At 41.9% G+C, this 17,646-nt stretch overlaps 1 protein-coding gene across 1 annotated transcript in view; it reads left to right on the top strand.

The window, feature by feature from the left end:
- Nucleotides 1-14,209, top strand: part of PIK3CA (phosphatidylinositol-4,5-bisphosphate 3-kinase catalytic subunit alpha) — a 44,578-nt gene extending 30,369 nt beyond the window's left edge. The window contains exons 12-21 of the mRNA XM_044289398.1: nt 732-896; nt 4,087-4,190; nt 5,379-5,550; nt 6,233-6,339; nt 6,425-6,546; nt 7,269-7,347; nt 9,939-10,109; nt 10,897-11,014; nt 11,740-11,891; nt 12,116-14,209. Coding sequence (XP_044145333.1) covers nt 732-896; nt 4,087-4,190; nt 5,379-5,550; nt 6,233-6,339; nt 6,425-6,546; nt 7,269-7,347; nt 9,939-10,109; nt 10,897-11,014; nt 11,740-11,891; nt 12,116-12,386 — 1,461 coding nt within the window. The 3' untranslated portion in view covers nt 12,387-14,209. The remainder of the gene's footprint in view (nt 1-731; nt 897-4,086; nt 4,191-5,378; nt 5,551-6,232; nt 6,340-6,424; nt 6,547-7,268; nt 7,348-9,938; nt 10,110-10,896; nt 11,015-11,739; nt 11,892-12,115) is intronic.
- Nucleotides 14,210-17,646: the final 3,437 nt, after the last annotated feature.

The raw sequence follows: 17,646 nt of genomic DNA, 5'->3' as shown, positions 1-17,646 counted from the left end.
AAATCTGCTGACAGATGCCCTTTAAAGGGGACCTAAACCTTTGCTAAAAACATGAAGGTGTGGCAGCTATTCAGAGCACTCTTTTTTTATATTTGGGTTTTATGGGCTATACTCTGCTTTTCCAGTGTGCAGGGAACGGATTCCATATACTTTCTATGGATCCATACTCTGAGACACGCTGGTGCACCTTCATGGTTTCTGCAAAGGTTTAGGTGTGCCATAAAGGCTATGGATTCATTTTGGGGCATTTTGTTTTTAAAATTGTCAACAATTTGTCTTTCAGTTTTCACTGTCCTGCAGACCGTGCTTTCTGCAGCTCATAAACCATATTATCAGTTTGATAATTGAGTTTAGTGTTTGAACTGTTAGGGATAAAGAGATGAGTGCTATAGATGGGGCTGTCTGAGCAGTTCTCTTGACGAGGATCAGTCTACAGATGCAGTAGAAACTGAAGGCTGTGGTAGACAAACTAGAGCAATTAGAATATTTGTTAGGCCACGATAATTGAATGCACTAATTAAAAATGCTCCCCAAAGGCGTCCATAGTCTTTAAATCCCTTACTGGAAGGAGTCTTTGACCTAGGATCTTATTATTCTCATGCAGAACACCAGAAGCTGTGTGCTTGAAATCTGTTGTGCAGCATTTTCATACTGTTATATATCTTATATTCATTACATTATTACATGACTTAATAATAAATCATACAATTTCTACTGTTATCAATACACAGATGTACTGTCTGCTGAAAGACTGGCCTCCAATCCGACCCGAGCAAGCAATGGAACTGCTGGATTTTAACTACCCAGACAGGATTGTACGGTCGTTTGCAGTTACATGTCTTGAGAAGTATCTGACTGATGACAAGCTGTCACAGTTTCTAATCCAGCTAGTGCAGGTAAAGTAGTTTTAAATGTGTATAAACAAGAAACAGAACTGGATCGCACCAATACTATGCTTTTAAAAATATGTGCTGTCCTAGAAGTAACATTCATTCGGAAAATTATAATGCACTAGGAATAAAGTAGACTTCTTCCTTCTTTTTTTTTCTTTTTCTTTTCCTCCTCCTCATCCTCATCCTCATCAGATGGCAGGCTTGCTCTTTGATTGTCACATATGGGGGAGGGTGTGTAATTTTTTTTTTTTTTTTTTTTTTTCTTTTCCCCCCCAGAATAGTTTTGTGCTGATGCTCATCTAATCACCCCTCTACTCTTAACTTGTATGCTCATTGATGCTAAAAGCCTAATGTTTACCAGTATCTTGGTCATGGCATCAAATAAGTCAAACCAAATACTTAGTCCCCACGTGCCGGTCTTAATTAATGACGCCTTATGTGTATCCCAAAAACAGCTCAAAAAATTCATGGTCACTGATATTGGTTCTTAAGCCTTAAAATAACCTGCGTAAGGTATCAACTATTTATTTGAGACCTAAATTCAAAGGGCGACATTTATCAAACCTGGTTTAAGAGAAAACTGGCTTCAGATTAGGGTTGTTGCAGGTATCGAAATTTTGTCTCGGTATCGATAACGATACCGGGATTTCCATTTTTTCAATACTGGGCTTCGCAGTCTAGTATCACAGAACATGAGCGCGCTGCTGCTGTGTGCACAAAGCCCAGGGAAGCAGGGAGAGCGTGAAGTCCTATTCACTCTAATAGAGCTCTATTAGGGTGAATAGGACGAGGGAGGAAAAAAGTTATTAAATAAAAATTATAAATTGCCCCCTTTCCCTATTTTGCATATAAAATATATAAACAATAAATAAACATATCACACATCACCACGTCCGAAAAGTCCAAACTATTAAAATATTAACAGAAAAAAACAAGAAAAGAAAACTGCGCGATTCCACCTTTCATTTGCCAAAGGAGCTCTGTAAAAAGGAAAGGTGGAATCTCATTGTTTGCTATGGAAAACTACGCCAGTTTTGATAAATCTCCCCCAAAATCTACTAAAAAGGTGACGGGTTTTTTTTGTTTTTGTTTTTTTTACCGGTTGTAATGTGACAGTGGGTTAAAGCCTAAAATGCCTCAGAAAGCTCTCCTGTACAGATACAACTAAACCCAAGTTGTATGTTAATCTACATGCCATTCCCTATTTCCAGCACATCCTAAATAAGCCCAGGACTGGAAACCATCTTCCATAATTGGTGGAACCTCCCTGCCCGCTCCTCTTCCAGGCCACTATGTGAATTCTTGTCTGTAACTTTAGTTTAGCCTGTGTGGTCAGTGAGACTGAAGTTAAATCATTTAATTGACATTTGCAGGCAGGAGGACATCAGTTGGCACAGAAGGAAATAGGTGGAGCAAGTTATACAGTGAGGAACAGAAGTATTTGAACAACCTGCGATTTTGCAAGTTCTCCCACTTAGAAATCATGGAGGGGTCTGAAATTCACATTGTAGGTGCATTCCCACTAAGAGACAGAATGTAAAAAAAATAATAATAATAATCTGGAAATCATATTGTATATTTTTTTTTTTTAAGAATTTATTTGTCTTGCACTGCTGAACATAAGTATTTGAACACCTGAGAAACAGCAAGAATTCTGGCTCTTAAAGACCTGTTACTGTGCCTTTTTAAAAAGTCCACCTCTACTCCACTCATTAATCTAACTTGGTAGCACCTGTCTGAGCTCTTTAAAGACACCTGTCCACCCCAGTCAGTCAGATGCCAACTACTACCATGGGCAAGACCAAAGAGCTGTCAAAAGACACCAAGGACAAAATTGTGGACCTCCACAAGGCTAGAAAGGACTACGGGGCAACTGCCAAGTAGCTTGGTGAAAATAGATCAGCTGTTGGAGCTGGAAGAGGCTAAAAAAAATGGAAGAGGCTAAAGACGACTGTCAGTCTCCCTCGGACTGGGGCTCCATGCAAGATCTCACCTCATGGGGTATCACTGATGATGAGAAAGGTGAGGAATCAGCCTAGAACTACAAGGGAGGAGCTGGTCAATAACCTGAAGAGAGCTGGGACCACAGTTTGAAGGGTCACTGTCGGTAGAACACTATGCCGTCATGGTTTCAAATCGTGCATTGCATGGAAGATTCCCCTGCTCAAGTCATCACATGTCCAGGCCCGTTTGAAGTTTGCCAATGACCATCTGGATGATCCAGAGGAGGCATGGGAGAAAGTCATGTGGTCAGATGAGACCAAAGTAGAACCTTTTTGGTCTAAACTTCACTTGTCGTATTTGGAGGTAAAAGAAGGATGAGTTGCATCCCAAGAACACCATCCCTACTGTGATGCATGGGGGGGGTAACATCATGCTTTGGGGGTGCTTTTCTGCGAAGGGGACAGGAGGACTGCACTGTGTTAAGGAGAGGATGAATGGGGCCATTTATTGTGAGATTTTGAGCAACAACCTCTTTCGTGGCTGGGTCTTCCAACATGACAACGACCCTAAGCACACTGCCAGGATAACCAAGGAGTGGCTCCTCAAGAAGCATATCAAGGTTCTGGAGTGGCCTAACCAGTCTCCAGACCTAAATCCAATAGAACATCTTTGGAAGGAGCTGAAACTTTGTGTTGCTCAGCGACAGCCCAGAAATCTGACAGATCTAGAGGAGATCTGTGTGGAGGAGTGGGCCAAAATCCCTGTTGCAGTGTGTGCGCAAACCTGGTTAAGAACTACAGGAAACGTTTGACCTCTAATTGCTAACAAAGACTTCTGTACCAAATATTATCACTGATTTTCTCAGGTGTTCAAATACTTATGTTCAGCAGTGCAAGATGAATACATTCTTTAAAAATCATACAATGTGATTTCCTGATTTTATTTTTGGTTTTATTCTGAGTGGGAATGCACCTACAATGGGAATTTCAGACCCCTCCATGATTTCTAAGTGGGAGAACTTGCAAAATCGCAGGGTGTTCAAATACTTCTGTTCCTCACTGTATAACAAAATGGCACTTCTTATATCGGTAACATCTTGTTTTTTCATGCACTTTGGTTTTAATGTTGCCTTGAACAATTATCCATGCAAATGTTCATGTGTTCACTTGACTTTAACAAATACATAGATGGCAAAATGATTACCTCCCAGGACGTCATGGGGTTATATATGTATTCATGTTTTCTGCAGGTCCTAAAGTATGAACAGTACCTGGACAATTTACTTGTTAGATTTCTGCTGAAGAAGGCCCTGACCAATCAGAGAATTGGACACTTCTTTTTCTGGCATTTGAAGTAGGTTTCCAGCTAGAAAGCTGTATATCTTCCACCTTTCTGTGTGTGTTGTACTTGTGGGTTTATTGGTGGAGGGACGCAGAGATATTCACAATGGCTTCCTTGTCACAGTGAGAAGGATTTAGAAATTTGTGTCCTGGACATAAACATAGTGGCTGAGGTAGTCTACTCATGTAGGCCTTCAGGATGCCTTCACATGTGGCAGATTTTGTTGCAGAAGATTTCTGTGACTGAAAATCAGTTCTGTTCATCTGAATGGGGTTATTTTGATGGGAAGCACATGGATTTCTGCAGGTCCCATTCAGATGAGTGGAACTGATTTTCAGTCACAGAAATCTTCTGCAACAAAATCTTCTGCATGTGAAGGCATCCTTATCGGAGGCTTTTAATTTGTTAAAAGTAGCTGCTGTGAGATAATGGTTAAAAGGTTTATCCCATGATAGGGCATCAATATCTGATCGTTGGGGGTCTGAAACCCAGCACCCCGTGTATCCGCTGAAGAGAAGGCCACGCTCCATGCCAGCGCCGCCTCCTCTTCATTGTTTGCCTGCTCGCTGTCGACATCGCAACAGTGAGCAAGTGTAATTACAAGAAGCCGTCCTATTCACTTCAATGAGACGGCTCCTTCCCATTTAAGTGTATAGGAACAAGACGTTGCATTGAAGTGAATAGGATGGGTTCTTGTAATTACACCTGCTCACCGTTGCGATGTCGACAACGAGCCGGTAAACAACGAAGGGAAGACTGTGGCGTTCTCCAACTAGTGGCAGTTGGAGGATAGAACAGAACATGGGTTTCCATCTCAGTGAGTGGGACAAAGAAATTAGAATAAGAACAAACAGCAGGTGGCCATAAACAGATGTCATTGAATAACTCATTAGCTGCAATAAACTTTTAATTACATAAGTATTCAGATCCAGGTGCTGGTTTAAAAACGGTAGAATATTTATTGTTTGTGGGACACCCCCTTTAAAAATCTGTAGATTCACTTTCGGTGCTCAAATCGCACTACACCCGTGGCGTATAGTCCTCTCAATGTTGGGATCACCCTCTCTTTCTGGCAATTTTTTAAAATATTACCTGACATCAGACTGTGTAATCTTAGTGATAAGGTTACATACATCTCTATATACATGGGTCCGGCCTGCTTCCCTTTGTCCACAATGTAATCTGTTAAACTCATTTTAGGTCTGAAATGCACAACAAAACAGTCAGTCAGAGGTTTGGGCTGTTGCTGGAATCCTACTGCAGAGCCTGCGGCATGTACCTCAAGCATTTAAGTCGACAGGTGGAGGCTATGGAGAAACTCATTAACCTCACTGACATCCTCAAGCAGGAGAAGAAGGATGAACCTCCCAAAGTAAGGGAGGCATTCAGCTTACTTAAAAAATGTTTGTAGATGTTTTTAGAAAATGTTACATTTTTATTTAGGGTACAGCAACATTAGTAACACTGTGGCTGAGATTTATTAAAACTAATGCAAAAGAAAACTGGTTTACTTGCCCATAGCAACTAATCAGACTTCACCTTTCATTTTTCAGAGCTCCTTTGGAAATTGAAAGGCTCTATCTGATTAGTTGCTTTGGGCAACTAAGGGTCCACTCACACGTCTGTAGTGCATTGCGGATCTGCAATGCACCCGGCCGGCACCCCCATAGAAATGCTGATTCTTGTCCGCAATTGCCCCTCAAAGAAGATAGAATATGTCCTATTCTTGTCCGATTTGCTGACCATGGGATCTGCAAAAAAATAAATAAATACCTGATGCAACACGGACATTGCTCATTAAGGAGTGGCCCAAGTTTAGGAGACTAGAAGTCGGCGCCGGAACTACACAGCACTGCTTGTCAGTGGAAGCAGTGCTGTCCTTTACAATATTGACTCTTGTGTAGTTCCAGCCATGACTCCTGGCTTTACAGAACAGCCGATTGGTGGGGTGTCACTATCCTGAGGGTAGGCCATCGCTTAAAAAGGACAGACAACCCCTTTTAATAATGGTATTGGACTTGGTGCACATGTTGGTGATACATATTTTGTTGTAGGTGCAAATGAAGTTTCTTGTTGAGCAAATGAAGAGGCCAGATTTTATGGACGCATTGCAAGGCTTTACCTCACCTCTCAATCCTGCACATCAGCTGGGGAATCTCCGGTATTTCCATGTGTAATTTTCCCTCTTCCTTTCCTTCTTGTCTGGCCTGCAGATACATTTTCTAACTCGTTCTTTTGTTCTTTAGGCTTGAAGAATGCAGAATAATGTCCTCTGCAAAAAGACCACTTTGGCTAAACTGGGAAAACCCTGATATTATGTCTGAGATGCTGTTTCTGAATAATGAGATAATCTTTAAAAATGGAGATGGTACGTTAAGCTAAGGATGTCTGGGATGTATGACGAGCTGACTTTAGAGTGAATGCTGTGTAATTGCCATAATATTAGTTACCAAAATGTAAAAGCCAAGTAGTAAAATATTCCTAGCATGATCTAGCTGAAAAAAAATCTTAAGACTGTTGGTTTATAATTCATGTAGAGCAGGAGGTTTGTGCGCCTTTCCTCTTTCCTATGGTGCAGACACTCTTGTGGAAAAAGGATGGACGAGAAATGAACTTTCCAAACACTGAGTGGAGGTTACCTCAATCAGTAGCCAAAAGGGCACAAAAGATGTGTTGGAGTGCAGATGAACTCATAGGGGGGAGATGTATCAAAGCTGCTGGAAAGGAAAACTGTCTTAGATGCCCATAGCAACCAATCAGATTCCACCTTTCATTTTCCAAAGGAGCTCGAGAAAATGAAAGGTGGAATCTGATTAGTTGCTATGGGCAACTAAGCCAGCTTTTTCTTTACACCATTTTGATGAATCTTCTCCATGGACTGTTGTGGATGCTCTACCAAGTTTCTGCTTGTACTGAAATGATCATAGTATTAAAGAAACAAACACTGTTCCAGTACAGTGCCAAGTCTTAGTGTGAACTGGGGCATTCATTTATGTAATGACAGCCACACTATGCCTACCAGTTGTTTCACAGCTTCTCTAACGCTGCTGGGAATATTTCCTGTGTGTTTTTTTTATTTTTTTTTTTCAGACTTGCGTCAAGATATGCTGACGCTTCAGATCTTAAGGATTATGGAAAATATTTGGCAAAATCAGGGACTTGATTTACGGTGAGTAAAATGTCTTTTTCATGGTTAGAGATGAGGGTAAAAAATGGTACATACGTGTTAGTATTAAATGTTATGGAAATTATTGGTAAAAGATGTCGTCACTCTCATTGGTGGGGACGGTAACAATTCTTAGAACAAGAGGGGTGTTGGTCTGCCAGTTTTTTCTCTAGACACCACCTTTTATGACCAAAGAGGAACCATTCCTTAGTTGCCCTGTTGGGATTGGCGCTCTGCAGAGATCAGTGGAGGTAACTTAGTGTTGTTGGAATATCCATATAAAGGGCATCAAAGATAGGATCCGGATTTGATTATCTTTACAAGGTCTAAAGGCCCCTTTACACAAGTAGATGATAATTTGAAAAATAGTGAAATCGAGCAAAAGTGATGAATTATTGAGTAGTGTAAATCATAGAAATCTAACAGGAAGCGATAATCATTTAGAGGGTCATTTACGTACCAGAAATACGCTAATATTGGGCGTATTTCTGGCACAGATTGCCGTGCAAAGGTCCTTTTGAGCCACAATCTGTGACTTTTTTCCTTTCTCACGCCATGCCTTTAAAAAAAAAACAAAAAAAAAACTGGGCGTGGTGTGGAAGGTAACGAGCCTGCAGGCCCATCTCATTTACCTTTTTCTATCCCTGTTTTTTTGCGTAGAAAATGGTCTAAGGCTAGGGCTACATGACGACATGTGTGGTGCGATCGCACGACAATTTTTATAATAGTCTATGGTGTCACACTTCAACATGCTGCGACACTACAGTAGCAAAAAATCCATCCTGTCTCGTCGCATCATGTTGCAGTTCGACACCATAGACAATAATTATAAAAGTTGTCGTGCGACATCAATGTAGCGTGACTCATGTTACAGTGTAGTTGTGCCCTATGTGTCGCGCAACTTATTGTAGAGCAACACATGTCATTGTGTAGCCCTAGCCTAAATGTAAGACAGCAAGAAAGCTGTCTGACATTTAGAAGTGGCGGTGGATCCGCCGAAGTTATGTAGACTCCGGCTCCTCTTCATAACTCCGGCAGATCCACCGCGAGCTAAAGGGGATTTTAAGACTGGCGTCTAAAATGCCGGTCTTAATAAATGACCCCCTTAGTTTGTCTGAGGCCTGTCAGCATAGTCTGTGATGAGAGATCATGTGTCGGTAACTTGTCCCCTTTTATAAAGGACTTTCACTTCCTTGGAAACCTTTCTTAAGTACACATAATTAGGAAAATAAATGCAAATTCTTCTACAAAAGCTTTGATACTCATACAATAATGTGTATGACGTATAACCTCCTGGCTAGAGGTGAGGGATTTTTTTTTTTTTCAACCAGTTTGCATTTTGCTGGTTTTCCTGATTCAACACTCATTAGAGTTTATTAGAAAATTCATTCACCGGTTGATTTTATTATTTTTTGGCAAATTTCTGATAAAATAGACAATTCGTTGTTTTCTATGGACCAACGAATCAACAAAACCGTAAAATGATTAACATGTGTCTACTAATGGGCAGGACTGTGCACAAATCTCATTGACATTCAGGTGCCATAGATGCGAGTTGTGTTTTTGGTATCATCCAGACAAATACAAAATGTGTGTATGTACTGTAAAGAAGGCAATTTCATTAGGCTTTTTTTACTTAGGCCTCTTTCACACTTGCGTTGTCCGGATCCGGCGTGTACTCCACTTGCCGGAATTACACGCCGGATCCGGAAAAACGCAAGTGTACTGAAAGCATTTGAAGACGGATCCGTCTTCAAAATGCTTTCAGTGTTACTATGGCACCCAGGACGCTATTAAAGTCCTGGTTGCCATAGTAGTAGTGGGGAGCGGGGAGCAGCATACTTACAGTCCGTGCGGCTCCCGGGGCGCTCCAGAATGACGTCAGAGCGCCCCATGCGCATGGATCATGTGATCCATGCGATCACGTCATCCATGCGCCTGGGGCGCCCTGACGTCACTCTGGAGCGCCCCGGGAGCCGCACGGACGGTAAGTATGCTGCTCCCCGCTCCCCACTACAGTTTACCATGGCTGCAAGGACTTTAGCGTCCCGGCAGCCATGGTAACCATTGAGAAAAAGCTAAACGTCGCATCCGGCAATGCGCCGAAACGACGTTTAGCTTAAGGCCGGATCCGGATCAATGCCTTTCAATGGGCATTAATTCCGGATCCGGCCTTGCGGCAAGTGTTCCGGATTTTTGGCCGGAGCAAAAAGCGCAGCATGCTGCGCTATTTGCTGCGGCCAAAAAACGTTCCGTTCCGGAATGGAAGACATCCTGATGCATCCTGAAGGACGGACTGTCCATTCAGAATGCATTAGGATAATCCTGATCAGTATTCTTCCGGCATAGAGCCCCGACGACGGAACTCTATGCCGGAAGACTATAACGCAGGTGTGAAAGGGCCCTTAGTCAGATTTTAATATGGCATATAAAAGATCTGATTAGTCCATTGCATGGAATGGTATTTTTCAAGGTTACTGCTTTACTGTTTACCACAACTTGTAGATGATGCCATGGAGCTCTACCCTAATAGAGTTTACACACGTGTATATATAATGCAGATCGTGATCATTGTATATAATATTATCTTTCAGGATGCTGCCGTATGGGTGCCTCTCTATAGGAGACTGCGTAGGACTTATTGAAGTGGTCAGATGTTCTCATACCATTATGCAAATTCAGTGTAAAGGAGGATTAAAAGGTGCTCTGCAGTTCAACAGCCATACCTTACATCAATGGCTCAGGGACAAAAACAAAGGAGAAACGTGAGTTGCAGTCTTGTAACTTGTAAGTGGGGCTTTGACTGATCTTATGCAGGTGCATCTCGACAAATTAGAATATATAACCAAATAATTTATTTTAATAATTCAAAAAGAGAAAATCATATCTATTCATTACACACAAAGTGATCTATTTCAAGCGTTTATTTCTTTTAATGTTGATGATTATGGCTTACTGCTAATGAAAACCCAAAAGTCAGTATCTCAGAAAATGAGATTATGTAAGACCAATTAAAAAAGGATTTTTTAATGCAGAAATATTGGCCTACTGAAAAGTATGTGCAGTATATGCACTCAATACTTAGCCAGGGGTCTATTTGCATGATTTAATGCATCAGTGCGGCGTGGCATGGAGTTGATCAGCCTGTGGCACTGCTGAGATGTTATGGCAGCCCAGGTTGCTTTGTTAGTGGCCTTCAGCTCCTCTGCATTTTAGGGTCTGGGGTCCCTCATCTACCTCTTGACAATACTCCATAGATTCTGTATGGGGTTTAGGTCAGGTGAGTTTGCTGGCCAATCAAGCACAGTGATACCGTTTTTTTTAAAACTATCAGTGAGGTTTTTTGTAAAGTGCGGCTGCAGTTGTCTTATTTGGGATGTTTCTTATATCGTTCCTGAATACTACAGTGTGCACGAGGTCATACTCTGCACATTCTCTCACCTGTTCACTTGCAGCCCCTTTGTATCAGCAGCATGGATAACTATTATCGCAGTGGTTAGTAATGGAAATTATTAGTGAGCTTTTAATCTATTGGCCTAACTTTTCCCACAGGTATGATCCCGCCATCGACTTATTCACACGATCATGTGCTGGTTACTGTGTTGCCACTTTTATTCTTGGAATAGGTGATCGTCACAACAGTAACATTATGGTAAAAGACAATGGGCAGGTAAGTTAAAACTTAAAGTGTGCATTAGTTTTTGTTGTGTGTTTTTTATATATAATTTATCTCACAGCCGCTATATTTTCTTATTCACCCTTCTGAAAAATACACAACATAGTTTTATGCTGAGCAGCCTCGGGTTAAAGGGTTATTGCCATGTTAGGCTACTTCCACACTAGCGTTTTTATTTTCCAGTATTGAGATCCGTCATAGGGTCTCAATACCGTAAAAAAAAAAACTCTTCCGTTTTGTCCCCATTTATTGTCAATGGGGACAAAATGTAACTGAACAGAATGGAATGCATTCCATTCAGTTCTCATACTGGAGAGCAAACCGCAGCGTCCTGGGATGCGGAGCAAAACGGATCCGTCATGACCCACAATGCAAATCAATGGGGACGTTTTCTCTGAAACAATCTGACACAATAGAAAACGGATCCTTCCCCTTTGACTTTCAATGGTGTTCATGATGGATCCGTCTTGGCTATGTTACCGATAATACATCCGGATGCAGATGTTTGTATTATCAGTAACGGAGGCGTTTTTGCTGACCCCTTCCAGATCCAGCAAAAACGCTGGTGTGAAAGTAGCCTTAGACATTTAAAGCACATCCATACGTGAGTGTACCCCTTTAAGTAATGCATAGGAACAAGCAGTTAGATGCTACTGAAAGAAAGTTAAAATTGGTACTTATTCATACCTGTACAGTGTTAACGTGTCTTCTCTTGTCAGCTGTTTCACATAGATTTTGGGCACTTTCTGGATCACAAGAAGAAGAAGTTTGGCTACAAGCGAGAGCGTGTTCCCTTTGTCTTAACACAGGACTTTTTAATTGTCATCAGTAAGGGAATTCAAGAGTGCACAAAGACCAGGGACTTTGAAAGGTAAGATACTGTTAGAGGAGACCTTAGGCCAGGTTCACACAGTGCGCTTTGGTGCTGTTTCTGTTTTGAGTGTCCTAGCCAAAACCAGGAAACAATCCTGTAGATTGATAACCTTATTTTTATTGAGTAGAAACTTCCTTGGGGAGAAGTTGCACTTGTAGTGAAGCAATTAATGATATGATGGTGGAAGATACTCTTCCTAAAAGATTGTCTTCACCTCCTAGGTTTCAAGAGATGTGTTACAAAGCTTACCTGGCTATTCGGCAGCATGCCAATCTGTTCATCAATCTGTTTTCGATGATGCTTGGCTCTGGTATGCCTGAACTGCAATCTTTTGATGACATTGCTTACATTAGGAAGACACTGGCACTGGACAAAACTGAACAGGAAGCTCTGGAGTATTTCATGAAGCAGATGAATGATGCCCATCATGGTGGCTGGACAACGAAAGTGGACTGGATCTTCCACACAATAAAACAGCGGGCTTTGAACTGAGCAGGGAACAGATTGTGGTCTCGCCATCCACGTTGTCGCTCGCACACTGCACTGTTAATTTGGACAAGCAGCAAAGACCAGCTGCATGGGAATTGCACAAGTCACGAGAAGCATTTCTATCACAGAACCATTAACACTAACAGGGTCTACAACACTAAAGGAAAACATTTCAAGAGCTACCGTCTGGATTTCGAATATTATGCCTTAAGGTCAAACACGAGGCTAACCCTCTCACCTTGCGTTTTAGTACCCAATGTATATGGTCATGGTCTGTTTGATACAAGTAGAAGTTTGGCATAGAGAATATTTTTGTGATTCCCATGCGTGTTTTGGAATGCTGGTTTCTCTACCTTGGTGCAGTAATAACTAGGAAACCGAAGGGATCACCCTTCTCAAATGCCTCACAGTATTGTTTAACTGCAATGCAACTTTAGACGCGCTTGACAAGTGTCCATTTTTATTTTTGTTTTCTTGAAAATGTGATACCCAGTCTCATGAAAAGGATACTGGTCTTGTTCTGTCTTTCTCCAATCTTCTTTTTGTTTTTATAAGCCTATGTTTTATACTTTGCAAAAGTTGCACCATTGTCAAGAACACAACTTTTCCTGACATGTCAGATGCACACCGTAATTGTGTGCCCTCAGCCCTCTCTAATACACGTCATTGTGAAATTGAGAGCTTTTGTGTGTATATTTATATACACTTCATACACCTATATATGTATGTATTAAAATATACTTTTTTTTTCAGATACTACAAAATGAGAGACCAGAAGGATATTGCATTGTATTAAGTTAACTGCTTATTGCACTGAAAGAGCCTCTGTCAGCATGATCAACCCTTTTAAACCAGGCACATTGCCTGGTAGGGTTGATTGTGCTGAGTAAAACAATATATTTCTTTCTTATAAAAGATTTATATTGGCTGACATATATGAATTTATGTAAATTTCCTAGTTGGAGCACCAGGGGGCTGGCCATAGCGCAATGCCGCCTTGTGGTCTCTGTATTCCCCCCACTTCTTTAAATGACAGTCTAGACATCTCATCTAGCCCTATGTTCTCGTGGCAACGCTAAGGCTTGGTGACTTGGTCCCTGCACGGTGGATCTAATGAGCTCAGAAAGCAGTGCTCATCAGATCCACTGCGCAGGCGCCGAGTCATTGAGCCGATTCGGTGCTTTAAAAATGGATCTTCTGCTGCTTTCCAAGCAAGTGAGCCTTGGTGTTTCCAAGAGAGCCCAGGGCTATACATGTCTAAACCTGTCACTTAAAGTGCAAGGGTGGAGGGGGTACAGAGGCCGCAGGGGGCATTGCTTTTGCGGTGCTCCTAGTGCTATGGCCAGCACCCTGGTGCTCCAACTAGGTAACTTACATAAATGGAACAATTCATATATCTTTGCCATTATTAACCCTTTAAAGAAAATATTTTACTCTGCATGATCAACCCTACCAAGCAATATGCCAGGTTTAAAAGGGTTGATTATGCTAAAAGAGGCTCTTGAAGAATGTTGCTCTTTTATTTTTATTTTTTTAAATATATATATAGTCTTCCTAGGCTATGTTAAGAATTTTTATTTTCTCCTTGCCTGTAAACCCTGTTTTCAGAAGTTATTTTATATGTAATATGTATCCATGTTAGTGTATGGTTGTTTTTGTTTTTTATAAAGGTTATGCAGTTATTTTATTTGTTATTTTCCCATCTTCTGATGCCTGCAAGTTTGAGAGTACCTGACTTTATATATGTATGCCTACGGTTTTTGCACACAAGATTCATTTATCCTTTAAAATGTACGTAAAATAAATGTACAGATTTTTATATACTATATATAACTACACTACATTTTAATGAGTGGTAGTCAAACCCACATATTTTACACTCATACCCTGCAATGTTGTATTATAGTTTGGAATTTTTTTTATAATTTTTTTTTTATATACCCCACTTTTTTTTTTGTTTTTTTTTTAGCCCTATCTGAGCCATATCCAGCATGCACCATTTATAATAATTTCTGGGGATGTATGACAACCACTGACAACTCCTTAAAACAAAAAGCTCCTTAAAACAGAAAGTGTGGACATTCAAGTCATTGAGTTCTTTCATTTATCAAGTTTGGGCCCTGCTCAATGTATATAACAGAACTCACTACTTACGGTTATTAAAGGCATCTGTCAGCCCCAGGCAGGGTCAAGACTGCCTTCAAAACATCTAATAGATGATTTGTCTGTAATAGAGTCTCCTTAGGTTCTTAGTGTGACAACACCAAGCACTTTTAGGAATTCTGTAATCCCCTGGTGTTGAAGCATATTACGACACTGTGTTCTGAGGGTAAAATGCTGACTTAAGCTAAACCTGCCGCTGTTGTTGACCTAAAGCATTAAATCAAGTTGTTATGTTTAACATATTTTTTAAACAATTTTTGGTGATTTATTTTATTTTTTAAATTTTCCATGTCTTTATGCATGTTTAAAAAAAAACTAAGTTAAAAAAAAAGTTTTAACAATGACCTCTGAGTATAATAACAAGCTGAGAATTCCTGTTCTGTAGAGAACACTTTTCAGCAATCCATTATCATAGGTGTTACCTTACATTGTAATCCTGCCTATGTATAAATAACACAGGATCCAGGATTTACAATAGGTGATTTTACAGCTCGTCTACTTTCTCCCTGCACAATGACCTTTGCACAGGTCGCAGAGGATGCCTAGAAAAGTTTGGGGGACATTTATTAAAGGGGTTATCCCACTTTGCATTTTCATACTTGCCTGCTTCCTGGATTCTGGCCGGGGGCGGGCTTCATCTTGATTCAAGTCTTCTCCCGGCCGGGCCACGCGCTGGACTGAATGCGCACGCGCCATTGTGTCTTATTCCTGGCCAGTATAGTACAGAGCCGGCATGCACGGCACCTTGGTACAATGCCCAGGGGGTGCTGTGACCCGAATCCCCCCCACCCGTGTCGGCGATCGCAGCAAACCTCAGGTCAATTCAGACCTGGGGTTTGCTGCGTTTCCGGGTTATTCGGGTCTCTGGTGACCCAATAACCCGGAATAGGACGATGATCGGTGGTGTTATAATACACCACCAATCACCATCCTGAGAGGTGGCGGTCACGCCACCTCTCAGGATCGCTTCGGATTGGTCAGGTGGGCGGACGGAGCGGCAGTTTTGAATTGCTGGAGCGCCTCTCCCCACTCATACAGGTCCGTGGAGCGGGAGAGAGTAGAGCTCGGCTGGATTGTAAGTTTGTTTGTTTTTTGTGCCATCAGGCACACATCAGAGTATTTTGGAAAGGTAGATTAGGCAGGGATAGTGAGGGAGAGTTAGTAAAAAAAACATTTTTTATTGCAGTTTGGTACCCACTCAGCTGTGGGACCCTAGACCCCCCAGGGGTGCTGCAGATTGCCTCGCCCCCACACACACACATTTGTTTGGGGCGCAATTGTTTTTTTTTTTGGTTTTTTTGCATGCGCTGACTGTGGCTGTCACTCTTGGCGTCCGGCCACTGTTAGCGCATCGCCCACCCCACTGCTGATCAGCGCAGTTGAATCTTTTTATGTTTTTTTTTTTTACACTTTTTGGGATTTTCCAAAACTTTTTGGGATTTTCCCATCTTGCCTCCGAATCCGAGAGTCCCAGTGAGGACGAAGATGACCCCACTTTCCTCTTGTCATCTGCGTCCTCCTCATTATCTAGCGATGATGATGAGCCCCCAAGGTGGCGGAGCAAGGGGACCGCCATGCCAGGGACCCTATGGCCCACATTAGTACGAGCAGCTCTGGGGCTCGTACTAGTTTTCTGGCTAGACAGCAGGCAAGTTCCCCCTACCGGTGAACTTGCCTGGTGTATCCCAGAGCATTTTGAGCCTGTGATTCCTGATTTTGTTGGCCAAGCAGGAATCAAGATTCCCACAGTGTGCTTCACCGAATAACTATTTTAGTTAGACCACTTTGTGAACCTGATAGTGGAGCAAACAAACCTGTACACCCAACAGTTCATTGCTCAACACCCGGGCTCCTTTTTGACATGGGCCTAGTCTAAAAACCCAGTGTTAGGCATTACTGGAGTGCGGATGTGCTTTACCAGACCCCACTTTACAGTACGGCCATGACACGTACCCAGTTTGAGGCAATCTGGAAATGCCTGGATTATGCAGATAATGCAGCATGTCGTTCTAGATAAAGGTTACCACCTGTACGTGTAAATCTTTTATACTAGTATCCCCTTGTTCCAGTCCCTTGCTGCCAGATCCACGTCCGCTTGTGGGACAGTGTGGGAAAATCGACGCAGCTTCCCTTCCCTCCCCCTCCAGGTACCTATCCCCAGGGGTGAAACTCGTGCCCTTACCAGGGATGTCCTTGTACTGTCCACAATTCATGGTAATGGCATAACCCCTGTCCCTGTGCGAGGTACCGCGGCAACGGTCCTCAAGCCCGATTGTATCGTCGACTACAATCTGTATATGGGAGGAGTTGATCTCTGATCATGTCCTCAAGCCATATAATGCCATGTGCAAAACCCGGGTATGGTACAAAAAAGTTGCGGTCTACTTGGTACAGGTTGCCTTGTACAACTCTTTTGTGCTCTCCCAGAGCGCTGGCAACACAGGGAAATTCCTGCAGTTCTATGAGGCAGTCCTGATCTTTTCTGACTGGGAAAGAGCAGGCCGGAGTACCTAAGGAACTGGAGGCGCCCGGATCGTCCCTGGCCAACACTTTCCAGGTGTGGTCATACTGGAAAGAAGGGACGGTCCCACAAAAAAGTGCAGTGTGCCTCACAGGAGGGGGCTCCGAAAGGACACCACTACTCAGTGTGACACATGCCCTGATCGTTCGGGCCTCTGCATTGACTGTTGCTTCAGGGAGTTCTACACTTCCATGGAGTACTAAATTTATAATCCCCTTCCCCAATTTTAATTCCATTTCGCCACCCAAAAAAAAAAAAAAGGTGCAAAAAAAGGTTGTTTTTTTTTTTGTTTTTTTTGGTCACATTGCATCACAAAAGGTGTAATAGCAAGCAATCAAAAAGTCATATGCCCCCCAAAATAGTGCCAATAAAACAGTCCTCTCATCCCGCAAAAAATGAGCCCATAAGATAATCGGCAAAAAAAAAAAATAATTACTCTTAGACGATGGAGATACTAAGATTTTTTGTTTATAAAAGGATAATAGTGTAAAACCGAAATAAATAAAGTAGACATATTAGGTATCGCCGCGTCTGTAAGAATCTGCTCTATAAAAATGACCTAACCCCTCAGATAAATAC

The sequence above is a fragment of the Bufo gargarizans genome, chromosome 4 (genome assembly GCF_014858855.1).
Source record: "Bufo gargarizans isolate SCDJY-AF-19 chromosome 4, ASM1485885v1, whole genome shotgun sequence".
Classification (NCBI taxonomy): Eukaryota; Metazoa; Chordata; class Amphibia; order Anura; family Bufonidae; genus Bufo; species Bufo gargarizans.
The sequence above is the reverse complement of the archived record's forward strand: the minus strand, read 5'-3'. Positions and strand labels throughout refer to the sequence as shown.